General features: G+C 37.2%; 1 protein-coding gene across 1 annotated transcript; it reads left to right on the forward strand.

Annotated features, from left to right (window-relative positions):
• The first annotated feature begins 9,155 nt into the window (after window positions 1-9,155).
• On the forward strand, window positions 9,156-16,243 carry LOC110456370 (putative amine oxidase [copper-containing]). Its single transcript, XM_021507066.1, has 3 exons — window positions 9,156-9,240; window positions 11,269-13,400; window positions 15,838-16,243. The coding sequence occupies exons 2-3, from the start codon at window positions 11,283-11,285 to the stop codon at window positions 16,135-16,137; spliced, it is 2,418 nt and encodes an 805-aa protein (XP_021362741.1). The 5' UTR covers window positions 9,156-9,240; window positions 11,269-11,282; the 3' UTR covers window positions 16,138-16,243.
• The last annotated feature ends 1,874 nt before the right edge of the window (window positions 16,244-18,117 follow it).

Raw genomic sequence — 18,117 nt, forward strand, 5'->3', positions numbered from 1 at the left:
ATTAAATGTATTGAAACAAACGAAACAATAGTGACCTTCTGTGATCACAGGTTGAGGTTTTATAAAGTCAGCTGTAGACAGGGTCAATAAACAACAAGTAAATACCGAAATGTTTAATTCGAACACAAAATTGATAAGATATGAGAGAAAATTAACAAAGGAAAAATATCGAAAAATTTACGAAGATGCCTTTGAAAAAGTACAACGAGAATAAAGACAGACGTTCCTGAAGAGTAAGCGTCTTCTGCTTCATCGATGTCACCCTCCTTGTAAATCTAGGTCAAATCCAAGTAATGTCCTTATACAAGAACTGGGGTAGTGACAACTATGCCATTAGACACAATAATGAGCATAATCAAATCATAGACTTTCGTATCACACAAGGAAATAGCACATTTCCTTATGAAATCATCATGGCGACCATACAACTCGTCCATACTCCACAATAACCCGTAACTTAGAGACTTTGTAAGGTTGTCGACATCTGTCACGGAAGTCATGATATCTTGAAGAATCTCCTATATATCTGATCAACTGCGACATGTAAACACTTACGATTAAGGAGCGTGGATGTTATTATCAAGAAAGGGAGAGTTCACGATCGGGAAAGTCGAAATCGCCACGCTTATTGCACAACATATAATGTAAAAAAACACCTCAAAAAATGATTCAACAAAAAGTCCAATGACCGTTAATGCTTACATCAGTTTCATAGCCTTATCAAATTTCATACAACAGACTTTGAAAAATTGTAATTCAATATAACGAATACTTTACATATATGCAAGTTTATCATTTTTCTCTCTCTTTTTTTGCGATAGTATCTATGTTAGAATGTCACTTATAGCAGGTTTTGTTTACATCGATTCTTGATATGAGGCTACGTTCACGTGTCTGCAGCCTTACAGTGCTGATATAAAACTAACACGTGTTTATCATTTCAGTATGCTTATGTGTTTAAGACTTTAAAACTTCCAAGTCTCTCGATATCATATATATATTTTACAACCTTGGATATTTTCTCATAGCCAAATCCAGAGGTTCACAGTTAGCCTTTTGATTGGTTCCAGACTTCAAAACTTACCGAGTGCATGGATGATTAGCCAGCCATCATGAGATATATTTGGTAGTTAAGAATGAGGAGCCGGCTTGTGAGAATAGGCAGAGTAGTCTCGAGCTACGATGGCCGACAGAGGACTGTCAAAACGTTCAAAACGTTGCTTGACTAATGACTTTTGTACCTAAATATGTAACAACATTAAGTACAAATAGCTGTTAGTGGTGACATAATAGTACACATTACCACGGACTTAGATAACTAATCTAATTCCGTGATATTACCAGAGAGAAAAAATGATTAGGTACAAAAATTGGCGTCACTAACAACATATTAAGGTACAAAAAGTCGTTAGTCAAGCAACGTTTTGACAGCCGGCTGTCGGTCCTTGTACTCGACGGATTCTTTGACAAAAGGAAAATGTGAATGCTAGGGACATGTTAACATAATCCAGGTATAGTGAATCCAATAACCCTGGTTCCGAAGCACACGTTTGAGTTTTCCACCGTCAGATTTGCATTATGGACTTTTCTTGGACCTTTTTTTTGCAATAACTCTGTTACCAAGGAAACATAAACTACTAATGGAGTGTCTATATCTAAATATTGTTTGTCAGTGAAAACAATAGGACATTTTGGAAGTGATTAATGGTACACATGTACAGTACTCATACATTTGTAAATTCGTTACAGAAAAATCCCTTCCTCCAGTATTACCAGACATAACCACGACCTTAGATAGTCCAATTATACATATACTTTGATTGTAATAGAAAAGAATTCAAATATATTGGAAGTAAAACAGTTGTAAAATATTTGAAATTGATTTGAATTTGAAAGTTAAAAAATAATAAAACGTCAGTAAGTTCCATCATTACGAATGTTGAGTGTCTGTATAATAAACTATTTTGTGTTGACTCAAACTATTTGCTTTTAATGGTTAAAGCGAGGACAGCCGAGGCATATCCACTTCTGTGGAATTATTGTTATTTATAAATAACTTTTTTATATTTATTATTTTATAAAGGATCTACAAAATTATTACAAAATAAAATAAGACGTTTTATCCAATGCCATATATATCAACATCAAAATCAAAACTATATATCTCTTATGCGATATCTTATTAAACATTATCAGCTTCCAGCTATAAAACGTTACTTAGAACAGTTAATAACAGGTGAAAACACAGGTGAAATATAGGTAAATACTGACAATACTACCAAGACTATAATCCTCCTAACAACATTCTTCTCCCCATATTTTTTAAAGTGGGGGATCGAGAACAAGACATTGAGTTTGATTACACCAACAACGTGTGGCCCCTATTAGTGCGATTTGGCGTGGTCCGCCGGGGATGGCAGCCAAGCGGAAACTCTGGAGTAGCTGCTAAGCTGTTTCCTTCTTTACCTCTGCGCAACTTCCTGACCAGACGCCCGGAGCCGATATATGTTGAATTGCCAGAAGAGAGTTTATCAGAGTATAAACTTTTTTTAAGCATGGAAAATACATAATTTTTGTTTTCATTGATGAGTATATTAGTCTCACTTAGTTTTTGATCGACTAAACAATACTTTATACAACACATAAAGGACGTTAGAAAAATTGACATGTTGCCAAAAGCTTCTGTTTATGCATCTTTAAAAAATACAGAGAGAGCATTGAGTCGATGTCAGTAAGGTCAAATTTCATACAAATATTTCCGTGCAATAGTTGTTAAAAAAAACAAAATCAAAAGATTTCTTCAGTTATAAGTCTAGTTTGGTCGTTACTTGGTGGAAGGAAATACAACGCTAGAACACCTCTCAGTATAAATTCAAGATTCAAGATTATATATAAATGAGCAATCATTTTTTTCTTTAAGTTTATTGATGTCGTCATTTTTGACGATTACAATAACTAAACAGACATCTTGGGTATTTGGTATCCTTGTAGGCTTGTCGTCTTACAGGCAAAGCAAGCATGCTCCTAACATTTAGTCTCTCCGATGGTGCATGCTTTTCTGGTGACGAAACGGAATGCCTTGACAATTTCTTCTCTTTGAAGGAAGTTGCCTCATCGGAGTAAGCTAGGCATACCCTGGATATTTGGTCTCTCTGAAGGTAAATTGTGTCCTAGTCATACCCTGGATATTTGGTCTCTCTGAAGGTAAATTGTGTCCCAGTCATACCCTGGATATTTGGTCTCTCTGGGGGTTTATTGTGTCACAGGCATACCCTGGATATTTGGTCTCTCTGAAGGTTTATGTGTCCCAGTCATACCCTGGATATTTGGTCTCTTTGTAGGTTTATGTGTCCCAGTCATACCCTGGATATTTGGTCTCTCTGAAGGTTTATTATGTCACAGGCATATCCTGGATATTTGGTCTCTCTGAAGGTGTATATGTCCAAGGCATACCCTGGATAGTTGGTCTCTCTGAAGGTTTATGTGTCCCAGTCATATCTGAGATATTTGGTCTCTCTGAAGGTTTGTTGTGTCCCAGTCAAATCCTGAATATTTGTCTCTGTGAAGGTTTATTGTGTCCCAGTCAAATCCTGGATATTTGGTATCTGTGAAGGTTTATTGTGTCTTAGTCATACTCTGGATATTTTGTCTCTCTAGATGTTTATTGTGTCCCAGGCATACCCTGAATAGTTGGTCTCTCTGAGGGTTTATGTGTCCTAGTCATATCCTGGATATTTGGTCTCTGTGAAGGCGTCTGTGTCCCAGTCACACCAGGGATATTTAGTTTCTCTAAAAGTTTATGTTTCCAATCATAACCTGGATATTTGGTCACTTTGAACGTTTATTGTGTCCCAGTCATACCCTGGATATTTGGTCTCTGTGAATGTTTGTTGTGTCCCAGTCAAATCCTGGATATTTGGTCTATCTGAACGTTATTGTGTCCCAGTCAAACCGTGGGTATTTGGTCTCTCTGGAGGTTTATGTGTTTCAGTCATACCCTGGATATTTGGTATCTCTGAAGGTTTATGTGTCCCTGGCATACCCTGGATATTTGGTCTCTCTGAAGGTTTATGTGTCCTAGGCATACCCTGGGTATTTGGTCTCTCTGAAGGTCTATGTGTCCCAGTCATACTCTGGGTATTTGGTCTCTCTGGAGGTTTATATGCCCCAGTCATACCCTGGATATTTGGTCTCTGTGAAGGTGTATTGTGTCCCAGTCATACCTAATTGGTATTTGGTCCCTCTGGAGGTTTATATGCCCCAGTCATACCCTGGATATTTGGTCTCTGTGAAGGTGTATTGTGTCCCAGTCATACCCTGTTTTTTTGTCTCTCTGGAGGTTGATGTGTCCCTGGCATACCCTGGATATTTGGTCTCTCTGAAGGTTTATTGTGTCCCAGTCATACCCTGAATAGTTGGTCTCTCTGAGGGTTTATGTGTCCCAGTCATCCTCTGGATGTTTGGTCTCTCTGAAGGTTTGTTGTGTCCCAGTCATACCCTGGATATTTGGTATCTCTGAAGGTTTATGTGTCCCAGTCATACTCTGGATGTTTGGTCTCTCTGAAGGTTTGTTGTGTCCCAGTCATACCCTGAATAGTTGGTCTCTCTGAGGGTTTATGTGTCCCAGTCATATCCTGGATATTTGGTCTCTGTGAAGGCGTCTGTGTCCCAGTCACACCAGGGATATTTAGTTTCTCTAAAAGTTTATGTTTCCCAGTCATAACCTGGATATTTGGTCACTTTGAACGTTTATTGTGTCCCAGTCATACCCTGGATATTTGATCTCTGTGAAGGTTTGTTGTGTCCCAGTCAAACCTGGATATTTGGTCTCTCTGGAGGTTTATTGTGTCCCCGGCATATTCTGGATGCTTGGTCTCTCTGAAGGTTTATTGTGTCTCGGTAATACCCCAGATATTTGGTATCTCTGAAGGTTTAAGTGTCCTAGGCATACCCTGGGTATTTGGTCTCTCTGAAGGTCAATGTGTCCCAGCCATACTCTGGGTATTTGGTCTCTCTGAAGGTTTATGTGTCCCCGGCATATTCTGGATATTTGGTCTTTGTGAAGGTTTATTGTGTCTCAGTCATACCCTGGATAGTTGGTCTCTCTGAAGGTTTATGTGTCCCAGTCATACCTTGGTATTTGGTCCCTCTGGAGGTTTATGTGCCCCAGTCATACCCTGGATATTTGATCTCTCTGAAGGTTTATTGTGTCCCGGTCATATCCTGGATATTTGGTCTCTGTGAAGGTCTATGTGTCCCAGTCATACTCTGGGTATTTGGTCTCTCTGGAGGTTTATGTGTCCCAGTCATATCCTGGATATTTGGCTCTCTAAAGGTGGTATTGTGTTCCAGGCATACCCTGGATATTTGGTCTCTCTGAAGGTTTATTGTTTCTCAGTTATACCCTGGTTATTTGGTCTCTCTGGAGGTTTATGTGTCCCAGTCATACCGTGGATATTTAGTCTCTTTGAAGGTTTATGTGTCCCAGTCATATCCTGGATATTTGATCTCTCTAAAGGTGGTATTGTGTCCCAGGCATACCCTGAATATTCGGTCTCTCTGAAGGTTTATTGTGTCCAAGGCATACCCTGGATATTTAGTCTCTCTGAATGTGTGTGTCCCAGTCATACCCTCTCTGAAGGTTTATTACATGTTTCTGGCATATCATGGATATTTGGTCTCTCTGAAGGTGTATGTGTCCCAGGCATACCCTGGATATTTGGTCTCTGTAAAGATGTAATTGTGTCCCAGAAATATCCTGGATATTTTTCTCTCTGAAGGTTTATGTGTCCCAGACGTATCCTGGATATTTATCTCACTGAAGGTTTATGTGTCCCGGGCATAACCTGGATATTTGGTTTCGTCGAAGTATTGTTTTCTCCTTGGAATCGATCTATTTAGAACATATCCTAATTTTCTATATGTTTAATATCGTAGCCAATTAGGATCTTTTTAATTGGATTACCCTTGGATAAGAAATGTATTGTTCAACGATATTTATCACTATATTGTTTCTTTGGAAGAAAACAGGCTTGCTTTGAATATTTTGTATCGTTGAAAGTGTATTGCCTCATCAGGGCATACAAATGCATGTCATTGATATTTGATACCTAAAACGGTCTATTGTCTCATGAAGACAAAACTTTTATTGTTCTCTGAAATGGTTCACTACGATATGAATACGATTGGCTGGCGTAGTGGACAACGCGTTTGGTTTTCTTCAAGACGGCTGGGGTTTAATTCCTCAACTGGACGTCAAAAGGGATTTGGGTCAACTGCCCGACAGCGTAGGTTTTCTCCGATTTACTTCCATACAACAATCCCCGTGTGCAACATCCGGGCTAGCGATCGCGATTAGTGTCTGTTGGTAAAATTTGTTTCAGAACCTTTTGCAAATTAAATAAAGTGTATATTTATTAATACAAAAAGGAGCGAATTAAATGGATGTCTCGACGGTGACTTTTATATTATTTGCAAGGGGGATGTCTCAACAAAAATAGTTTCTAATCTGGTAGGGGATGTCTCGACGAGAGTTAATAACATTATCTCCAGGGCTTACGCTCACTTTCGCTATCTGCACCCCTGGAATATGTCATAGCAAAATTGAAGGCTCAATATGCGGCACTTTGTTGATGAGACCAGAAGACTAGTTCGAACCTTTGATGTACATCACAAGAATATCGCGGTCGCGTAATGGTAAACATGACTGGCTTTAAAGTCGGGTGTCGCTCCTCTGTAATCTTCAAAGGACATGCATCAGCCTAGCCATTGGCCAGAGTTGTATCTACCCGAGACAAATCAAACAGCTTTCTTCGTGCCTTCAGTTTTGCTATGACATATTCCAGAGATTCAGCTAATTTTAGAGATTTTTATTATCACTCAGGCACACTATTGTGAGCAACAAGAGGTCATCCTAAACATTATTATACTCAGTTTACAATACTATTACGATGGTATAATACATAGCATTACATTCACACATACCATGCGTTCACACAGTGGTATAGCAGACACTGATGCAACCATCTTACAGTACAATCCTACAAAACTTGTATTACAGTATTGCACAGGGGTGGAAAGAGCGAAAGTGAGCGTTACTCATGTAGTACCGAGGATGTGGAAATATGTGCCGACGGTGACTTTTAATATTATTTTTAAGGGAATGTCTCGACGGTGACTATTATATTATTTGTAAGGGGGTGTCTCGACGGTGACTATTATATTATTTGTAAGGGGGTGTCTCGACGGTGACTATTATATTATTTGTAAGGGGGTGTCTCGACCAATACATTTATACCATTTTGTAAGGAAATGTCTCGACGGTGACTATTATATTATTTGTAAGGGTGTCTCGACGGTGACTATTATATTATTTGTAAGGGAATGTCTCGACGAGCACTTTTATATTATTTGTAAGGAAATGTCTCGACGAGCACTATTATATTATTTGCAATGGAGTTGTTTCGACAATTTTTTCCCTCTGTGACATATTCCAGGGGTGCAAAGAGCGAAAGTGAGCGTAACCTGCCGACGGGTACTATTATACTATTTGTAAGGTGATGCCTCGATAAAGACTATTAAAACATTATGTCTCGACGAAAACTATTATATCATTTTAATTGGTTGTCTAAACGTGGACTATTTATTATATAATGTGTAAGGGAATGTTTCCACGCGGACTATTATTATATCTGTAATGGGATGTTTCGACATGGACTATTTTGTAAAGCGACAACATGACAAGATTTATTTTGGTATATGATTTGGAAAGGGATCTCTCGACGATGATTTTTATATCATATGTAAAGGATGTCTCGACGAGGACTTTTATATAAATTGTAAAAGGATATCTCGACGGTGACTTTTATATAAACTTATAAAGGGCTGTCTCGACGGTGACTCTCATATATTTTTTGTAAAGGGCTGTCTCGACGAAGACTTTTATATCGACGAGGACTTTTATATAACTTGTAAAGGGATGTCTCGACGGTGACTTTTATATAAACTTGAAAAGGGATGTCTCGACGGTGGCTTTTGAATAATTTTGAAAAATTTACGTTGTTATCGGTTAGGAGATGTCTCGGCGAAGACTAAATTACATTAATTCAAATGAGAATATTGACGAGGACTATCATAATTATTTAAGGAGATGTCTAGACGAAATGTACTGTATTGTCTTTTTTTGGTACGTGGATGGGACTCAACTTGCTTGTCATTTTAACCAACGACCAAGGATCATATAGGTCTTAAATGTTTAATGTTTTATTATAATTTTTGAAATGTTACTAAAAACCTTATTTATGTACAGTCCTTTTACATGTTCTGGACGACCCACTACTTTATCAAAAATGAGAACAACGTTGAAATAAAATTAAACATTAAAACAATAATCCCTTCGGCTAGTTGAAGTCGAATGCAGTAAATATACTGACCACGTCGTGAATGTATTGTCTACAGCTTTTCGTCTATATATACCCATTTTAATTACTTCGCATCCTACATCAGTTCGTAAAGATCCGGTCTTACGAAGGATTTTATCGTTGATATTTCTTTTTTGACCTATATATTATGTATACTTTTTAGATAAGAAGAATGTAAAAACTCTGCTGTTAGTTCTAGTTTGGATTGATTTATACAATTTTACTCAAAGTTTATAGGAATAGACCATAAAACAGCCTCTAGTAGAGTGATCACTGCCTTGGGCCTGACTAGTTCCCGGACGGGTTGCCGGTGACGTCGGATCTACCGTCCCGACAGGTGCTACCGTGTCTCGCATCAGTCATAGATCACAGCCCTACTAAATAATAGTGTAACTCTAATAACGCCAATCAGACGAGATAATCCTAGCGTGCGTTTTGTTACTTCTGATCCAGTGTTATTATAGCCGCTCTGTGGTCGAGTGACGATAACATATGTGTATTATACAGTTTAAATATTGAATTTGATACACACCACGATATACAGGATGATCCCCTCCAAACGCTGCCCTTCCGTTACCTTCCCATTTAAAAACAGTTTACCTCGCGGTCTGTGGACTTGTTAGAAAACACATGTAGCGTTTATCAATTTTGTAATTTCCTGTTATCCATATTTTAATTTTTCTGAAATATACATGCAACGAAACCCACAGAATGCTGACTACCACACTACACAATGTCAGGACTAGCGAGGCGGACGTGCTGAGGGGGTAGCTAAGCCGGAGGAGGGGCGACATTGTCACAGGTCCACGGCAATTAACAGGTAGGCCAAACCTCGGGGTCGACCGAGTCATTCGTTAATTATTTTGATGATATCTGTACCATTTTCAACGATATTTTGTCTAGATTAGTTGTGGTGCATGGTGTTTAAATCATGAGCATTCCCAATATGAGTTGAAAATGTTTTAAAGCATGGATTTTTGCCGGGTGCTTAATTCTATTACAGTATTAATCCGAACATTATGATAACATTTTGCCAAAAAGTGGAAGAAAATGTTTCTCGTATGACACAAAAAAAGCTTATTTTATATAGTTTCTCGGTAAAAAAAACCAACATATGTCATTGATATTAATCGCATTTATATAATTTTGCACCAAATATTGCGCTTAACCTGCTATGACCTTTCCGACATGCTACATCACAGAAAGCGACCTCAACATCCAATTCCGACGTAATTCTTGTAGCCGACATGAAACCAAAAGATTTCCAGGACAAGCATGGATAAGTTCCAACGCCAGTTTCAAAAGTCGTTTTTCCGTTACCAAGACTGATCAGATCCTTTAGTATCGTTTGGTAAACACAGGAGGTTTAAGCAAACAAAATAGGTAGATTGACGGCGAGTTGTACAATACATACCTATTTTCCCCCTCGTAAACTTCCAGCTATGCGACATTAAACTTAACATGGCTCTTTATCCTTCATCTTTATTCTTTTGTATTTTAAAACTTATTTGAAATATTTCGTTCAAATTGTTCAATTCAACCAGTTTTTGTTTTGTTTACGATCACTTTGTTATATAAACAGCAGAATAAAAACAATTTTTCAAGAAGTTCTTTATTGATATGCATCAGTTAAATGCACAGACAGATAAACACGTATACTTGTTTTCCGTTGTTGATGTCCAGTATATACAAGTGCTTTGTATCACGGCCTATTTAAGGATCCCTGTACCACTGCCAAAAACTGTAAATAAATATTGGAAACTTTTTTTCCGTCATGACTTTAGCTTTAATAAATCATTTCTGAAAAAGGAAACCATACCTGACAGGATTTTTATGGGAAATAATAAAGATAAAATAATCAAAATATAATAAACAATAGTGTTTTGAGTGTAAAAAGGAAGTGGGATAGACCGGGATTCGAACACCAGACATCAGATTTTAACCGATTGAGTTACCTGGTCGTTGGAAGTGTCTTGGCCCAACTGTTCTACAGTTTTATCTAAACGGAAGTTAAAGGGAGGTTACTGTATATAGGAAAAACACGGCGCAGTGGGACAGGGATCCTTAAGTGATGAGCCGAGCTGTAGGTTTGGGTGGATCCCTATTCGATACGCCTAGTGATGATAAACTGCCGTATTTATTACTGTAGCGACAGATAATGATGTGATGATGTTGCCACGGTATAATCTCCATCTTACCCACCCCTGCCCCTCTCCAAGCTACATCCCCCTCATCGCGAGATTACACACCTCTCCGACGAGCTCTTATAGCCGACACAATCTTACTCCATAACTGTTTACGTGTCTTATAAATGACACTGGCATGCAATCAAACTTGTGTTTATTTTCCAGTGAAATGTTTCCGATGATTATCACCCCCAAGACTGTATATATCAATACATAACGAAGGACGTATCTGACCATGCACGTGTTCTGCAATGTTGTTCTCTGTCACACGAGTGCGTATGCTCATAACCTTCATTAACTTTCTATAAATAGATAGCAAATTACTGGCACGTGTCAACCTGCATTTTAATGCATTAACTAGAAGGTTTACGACTCCCACGTATCTTCATCACTATGCCAAAAAATTCTAGATTTATTTTATTGCCGAAAACGTTTACATGCATCGTGCACGTGCCTACTATGCGTTATTGTCTGCATTGAAAATTTCAAGTTTTTTTCTTCGCAATGCCAGATAAATGTTTTTTATCAACAAAGTGAAATGTTTTTTTTTAAATGCAGTATGTATGGCGGTAGAACAATAATAATACCACTTTGTATTTCAACGTTAACGTTTTAAGTGGAAACAAATATTCAAACGATCTGTGGTGTTATTTGTGTTATAGAAATCAAAGTGAAAATGGAAAGAATAGAGAAACAGGTGGTCACCATGGAGAAAACTCTGGACTCCGCCAGAAGGTGGCGCTCGTTTTCCGTATGTTTGTTGATTGTGATTATATTCCTGATGGCGGCCATTGCTACCGCTATAGTGTATTACGAACTGATTATGCGGCCCAAGAAGCTTGCCCACGAGGTTATTATTCAGGAAACAGTTGATATCGAGGAGGAGCCAACGGAACCGTCGATGTTTCGTGATTTAACAAAACTTGAAATGAAAAGATTGAAGAAGTACTTGTATACACATCGTGTGTTCAACCTTAAATACACTGAACCCGTTGTTATAAGCTCCAGCTTCATGTTTCTCGCTGAACTTCATCTTCCTAACAAATCCCAGGCATTGGACACGTTTAATTCACTTCATAAAGCACCACCTAGAGAGGCAAAAGTTGTGCTATTCAGGGGAGATAAGAAGATTCCTGTTATCGAAGAATATGTTGTTGGACCGCTTGCAAACATAACGTACCATCGTTTACTTGTGTCGAAACATTACCAAAGACCGGCACCATATCTCTTCAGACCGAATAGCCAAGCGGAATACGCGGAGGTGAAGAAACTGTTGGTTGAAGTTGACAACATCATTAAATACGTTTTACTGGAGAGTTATGATGCGAGCTTTTTCAATTGTAACCGGAAATGTTTGGTCATGCAACAATGGACAGCCGTCTCGCCGGCGGTGTCCGGAAGTGACGTACGCAAAGTATGGTACTGGGCACACCACTCTACCGAGTATTATCTTTTCAATCCTGTTGACTTCTTCATCCTCTTTAACTTAGACGGAAAGGACCCAAGCAAATATCACGTCGAGACCATCTGGTATAACGGACAGTCTTTCGACACAGCTGAGCATTTAGCAGATGCCTTCACAGCGGGGACTATAAAGAAATCATCCATGATATTTCCGAAGGAAAATCAAATGCTTTTCTCAACCCTTAATTTAAGAGGGAACCAGTTTCCTAACAAGAACATGCGTAGCCCGAAGCAGGTGGAACCAGACGGCAGGCGTTACAACCGGAAGGACAGGCACATTACTTATATGGGTTGGGAGTTCGATTTCCGGATGTCCACAACTACTGGACCTCAACTGTTTAACATCAAACACATGGGACATCGAATTGTTTACGAACTGAGTCTTCAGGAAATGTCGTCATTCCATTCTGGATTTAAACCTTGGAACAGGTATTCTGATATGCTGTATAGCAACAGTCTGATGGGGTATCAAGCTCGTAATCTCGTTCCGGGAGCGGATTGTCCTCCATCTGCCTCCTTTGTTAGTGCTACCCACTGGACGGAACATCGGAGTGAGCCTGTCACTTATGAACGTGCATTCTGTTTGTTTGAACAGAGCACAGGTGTGCCACTGAGGCGCCACCACGCGTACGACAGCGTTACTGGTCGCTTTTACGGCTCGTTAGAGGATATAGTTCTCGTTCTCAGGACTATCATCTCAGTATACAACCAGGACTGTGTTGTTGATTTTATTTTTCATCAAAATGGTGCTTTGGAAGTAAAGACGTCGTTAACAGGTTATATGATGGCCATGCTTCACTCCCTTCCTGAAGGAAGATATGGCTTTCAACTTCGCGATAGACTCATAGGAACAGTTAGTCAACACGCTTTCAATTTTAAAGTCGACTTGGATATTCATGAAACAAAAAACCGATACGAGACATTGCAATTTGAACCCCATTCAATAAACAACAACGATTGGTCAACTGAAAAGAATTCAAGATACGAACAAATAAAATTTACCAGAAATTCAAAGATGACAGAACTTCACACTTTGTATCGACAAAATGCCAGCGTTCCTATGTATCATATATTTTACAACAAAGGTTATAAAACAACGTACAATGATCCGAGAGCCTATCGCTTACAGATCGATGGCGGATTGACACAACTTCTGTCACAGGGTACCGGGAACGAGCCTTCGATATCGTGGGCGCGGTATCAGATGGCGGTGACTCGCCGGAAAGACGACGAGGGACAAAGTAGTTCAATCTATGCTATGTGGGATAAGAAAGAGCCAATTGTGAATTTTCAGAGTTTCCTTGACGACAACGAAAGCATTGTGGATACAGTAAGTTATCTTAATTTATAACGTTTAATGTAAACTTGTTGTTATAAATTATATGACATAAATGCACTGTACTAAAACAAGTCTATACATCATGTCATATATCTGTAACGGTTTTCTGACAAAATATATAAATCTTATTTTAAAGACTCATCAATTAATCACGATGTGTTTAACATAGATGCAACATGTCATTTATAAATAACCCATTTTTTCTTTTCTGAGAAGTTCTTTTTAAACAACCATTACGATTTTCTATGTGACGTTTCGATGTTTAGTGCGATATTTACACTGTGTCTGACATCTGACATAAAAACCATCATGTAGCATATTTGTAACCAATTTTCCAACTAAGATGTTAAAATCTAACAACTTGTGACGACTGTGTCTGATTTTTGTGTGATCATGGTTATACCGTTTGTCTGAAATAAACACATGATTGTATATTTATGACATTAACATTGTATTATAACCTTTGTTATAAAAAATTGTTTACGAATTAATAGATAATATATACAGAACCCGGTAAAGTTCTATGTTACCTATGGGTTTTTTCTTTGACTCTTACATCTCTATAGCGTCTGATATATTTCACCGATACGGACATTTTATTAATTGTAACAGTTTAAACTCTAACAATATTTATTGGGTTTTTTTCCAGCGAAACTTAAGATTTTAGAGAGAAAACGATTGATTTTTGTTTGTCCTGGCACAAAATAAGACTTATAATTTTTCACACTAAACCGACCGACTAGAGAGCAGGTTTAAATATGAAAAATAACAATGAGCATTGTCAATACTGATGTCATTGACACCCTGATATTCTCTTGCTTTAAAGTTGCAATACAGCATTCCTTGTTTCAACGTTTATTGACGGAAGACAGATGATCTGTTCGTGAAAGCCAATGTTTCTAGAGAGATAAACGTACCGACAGAATATTCTTGGTTTCTTGTTGAGTCGGCCATGGATTGAACATTTCATATTTTCACCCGTGCTATGGACTCGTGATTTTTTTTTTTTTTTTACCTCACTCAACTGTGATTAGTGAAGAATCTAATATTATCCTCAATATATCCCTCCTCCATATGGATAATGTGTTAGATCAATGTTTTACAAGCTTAATTACATATTTATATAAATATTACAAGTGTACTATTTTCATAATTGTTAAAGTTGAAAACATAATATTCATGTCCCGGGATTAGGAACGTCACTTTCAGATAATTTACACAAAAACACTCATGTTTCTATGCTGAAAATTTCAACGAATGTATCATTAAGTTAACAATGCTTGATACAATTGAACAGCACAGCTGATATAGCGTTATATCTCCAGCCCCCTTTAAATGATAACTACGTTAGCCTATTAGGGCAATCTGGTGTTTTGTTACGATATTGTTACAATGAGATATCTACTGATTTCAAAACTTGTAGATAACTTTATCAAAACAAACTAACGAGATAGCTATACAGTAACTTCACGATAACCTGCTTACAGCTAAGACATAACTATGATAAGCTTTCTAAATACACTACTGGTAAACATTGTTCCTACTGACACCGAGAACATTGTTATTAGGTCAATGTATCACTATTTTAAATTATAATTGGCCTACATGCTATACCTCCTCACTGTCACACTGCACAAGGTTATTTAGTTGATGTGTACCACTGCTTTAACACAAACTACTGGTATACCTTTATTTAGCTAACTTTCACACAAAGAGTATATTGTCAATTAGTTGAGGAGGTTCAAGGTTTTACACACACTACTGGTTTACCAACATCACCTGTTGTTCTGTTGTTTTCGTTTTGCTCCTTTAAAATGACCATCACTACATACGCCACAGTTGATTGCCTTATTCTAAGTATCGGGGATTTCCTAATAGATGTATCCCGCCGACCAATTATCTATATAGATAGGTTTGTTACCGGGTGTTTACCTTAAAATAATAGTAGTGATGTAACCATGACCTGCTTTACTACTGATTATAGAATTGTTCACTTTGTCTAAAACCGTTTTTGACACATGATGACTGGTAACCGGTACGACGTGTTGTATTGGTAACGCCCACCTTCCAGAACATCCGCTTCCTCCTCCAGCTTTTTGTCTGGGTTAAACATGTCTTTCTTTTGTGTCTGTTTAATCTTTTTTAAATTTTGTTTATCTAATGCTTTTATTTTTTAAGATGAACATTGGACTCCTGGTCTGTCCTTGCGTCATAATGCTGTTGTATGTTTCAATTTATCCTTCTTAATACATGTCATTCATTTCCGAAATGGAATTAGGATAGACATTTTTTTATATTGATAAAAGATATTTAGAGGATATTAAGTTTAATTCTACAGTGTCATTGTCGTCCTGTGGTATTTATATTTTGTATACATATAAACATGTACCTGGTAACAATTTAATGCGTTGCTATGTTACCGTTACAGGATCTGGTTGCCTGGGTAACTCTCGGACTTCACCACCTACCACAGATGGAGGATCTACCACTTATTTCATCAATTGGCAAGAGGCTATCATTCTTTTTAACTCCATTCAATTACCACGACTCTGACCCATCCATGGCATCCAGGGACGCAATACGCATGTCATATGATGGGACTTCCGGTACCGATCAAGCTGTTAGAGTTGAAAATTATGGATTACCGAAGGACTTTACGTGTGATTCTGAATATCAAGGAGGATCGGAAAGTAACTATAATCTATCGACACTATTTGAACAAAACTAAAAAAAAAAAAAAAATGTAATTATCAAAATAAATTAATATATTTCCATCATTGTTATTTTTTATATTTCATTGTCTTTATCGCCATGTGAACAATAGGGTGATTAAAATAAAGATGCTACGACCGAAGCATTGAGTGTAGCTTGTATATTAATGCCCTACAATTGTTGTTTTTGTAAGGCATCATTTTAATACACTGTTATTATATTACACTATTAAACGGATATGTTATACATACAAAAATACTGTTCATGACTAAATGTAAAGATGCTTCTTCGATGTTGAATATTTAGCCTCCGAATTCAGATCTTCTATCTGCAGCCAAGAAGAATATTGTATTAACATTTCTTAGGTGAGTGGTTAGATGTCAAGCACTTTTGAGATTTTTTTTATAAAGAAAGATATCAAGACCAGCCAGCCTACTTAGAAAAGTGTGAAATGTCACATTGTTTTGTCCTTCAAAACAATTGAAAAGTAGCGATTCCCGTTGTAAATACATAACATTGACAAATTGTTCAAGATATATGGTTAATTTTTTTTTATTAATTAATTTCGCAAATTCCCGTTTAGGGAAAAATGTTGAAACATGTTTAGTACAGTTGTAAAGATGAAATGTGGATATCCCCGATTTAAGATGACAATCCGCGTGGTTCCTGGACTTCATCTTTATGTCAAAAATGTAGATGTAGTCAATGGTATGGTTAGGATTGACAAAGTACATAATGTCTCCAGGAGTTATCCTTCTTGAACTTGAAATAGCACAGCGCACCCTTTACTTAATGCCTGGTATTAACAGTGACACATTGTTCCTTCTCTGCAGTAGTTCATGTCACTCTTACAGAATGTTGACAGTTTAAACTAAATTTATAAGGGTATATGCTTAATCCAGTTATTGCACGGTGTTTTCTCGGTTTTGAGAGAAGCGATCATGGATACTTCATGATTTTAACACATCTAAATTTATAATATAGATAAATCCCGAACATGTCTCTGTCTACAACAAACAATACATATGTCAGTGACACCACACACAGACTGAAGATGATCACGTCATTTACATTGCAATACATTACGCTACAGAACCAAATAGAGCGTACACTATTTTGTATGGCGAAAAAGAGATATATGTTAATAACATAGGCATATCAATAGCGCTGGGCTGTTAAGGCAATACAGCGTCTATTAGCTTAATTAGTAATTATTAGACGTTTGACTTTGTAGAATAAAGAGTAGTATATTCATTATCAACGTAACAGTTACTATATATCAATCAATCAACTTTATTGCATTTTACATCCAATTTACAAGGATCGAGATGCAAACATCAAACATATTTAAATTTATTTTGCATTTAAATATAAAATGTACTTCATCTTCTACAGTATTGCAGAATTTACATAGTCGGGATTGTCGAGGAATCTTTTTAGATCTACCAGCCTCAATTTCTTAATTGTGGTTGTGGTTGTGGTCTCAGCTTTGCCATCAATTTTCTATATTCAAAGCTGGGTAACGATAGGTAGTGTTCCTCTGCATACTTTTTTTTTTTAATTTTACTGTATAGAAATAACTTAATATAAACGTCCAAACTATGCGTTTTTTCAAAAAAGTAAGATTCAAATTTAGCATGTATCGACTTTTTAAACAATAGTTTCCTTTTCCTTTTTTTTTTTTTTTGCAAAGAATGGGTCGGGATGAAAGTCATAGTTAATATTATTATTCTTTTTTATTTGGGAAACATATGTAAACCATGTATATATCCAATTTTCGTGGAGTTGTTTATTTACTTTTAACGACTCCTTTACAAGTACATTTATATCATTTTGTGTAATCCTTGCCAAATAGCACAATGCTTGAGTATTCACAAAACAGTCCATGGTATACTGACCCAGTTCTGTCCTCGATGCAACATTAACAGCGTATTTTCCAACTCCAAATGCCATTTTGCAGAATTTGAGGTTGATTTGTTCAATAGGTGTTTTATCA

Source organism: Mizuhopecten yessoensis, unplaced genomic scaffold (assembly GCF_002113885.1).
Source record: "Mizuhopecten yessoensis strain PY_sf001 unplaced genomic scaffold, ASM211388v2 scaffold8713, whole genome shotgun sequence".
NCBI classification, from domain to species: domain Eukaryota; kingdom Metazoa; phylum Mollusca; class Bivalvia; order Pectinida; family Pectinidae; genus Mizuhopecten; species Mizuhopecten yessoensis.

Bases quoted from the DNA above. Each gene is read 5' to 3' on its own strand.
- LOC110456370 (XM_021507066.1), top strand. From the start codon at position 11,283: ATGGAAAGAATAGAGAAACAGGTGGTCACCATGGAGAAAACTCTGGAC. The intron at 13,401-15,837 runs GTAAGTTATCTT...TTACCGTTACAG, and splicing joins ACGAAAGCATTGTGGATACA to GATCTGGTTGCCTGGGTAAC.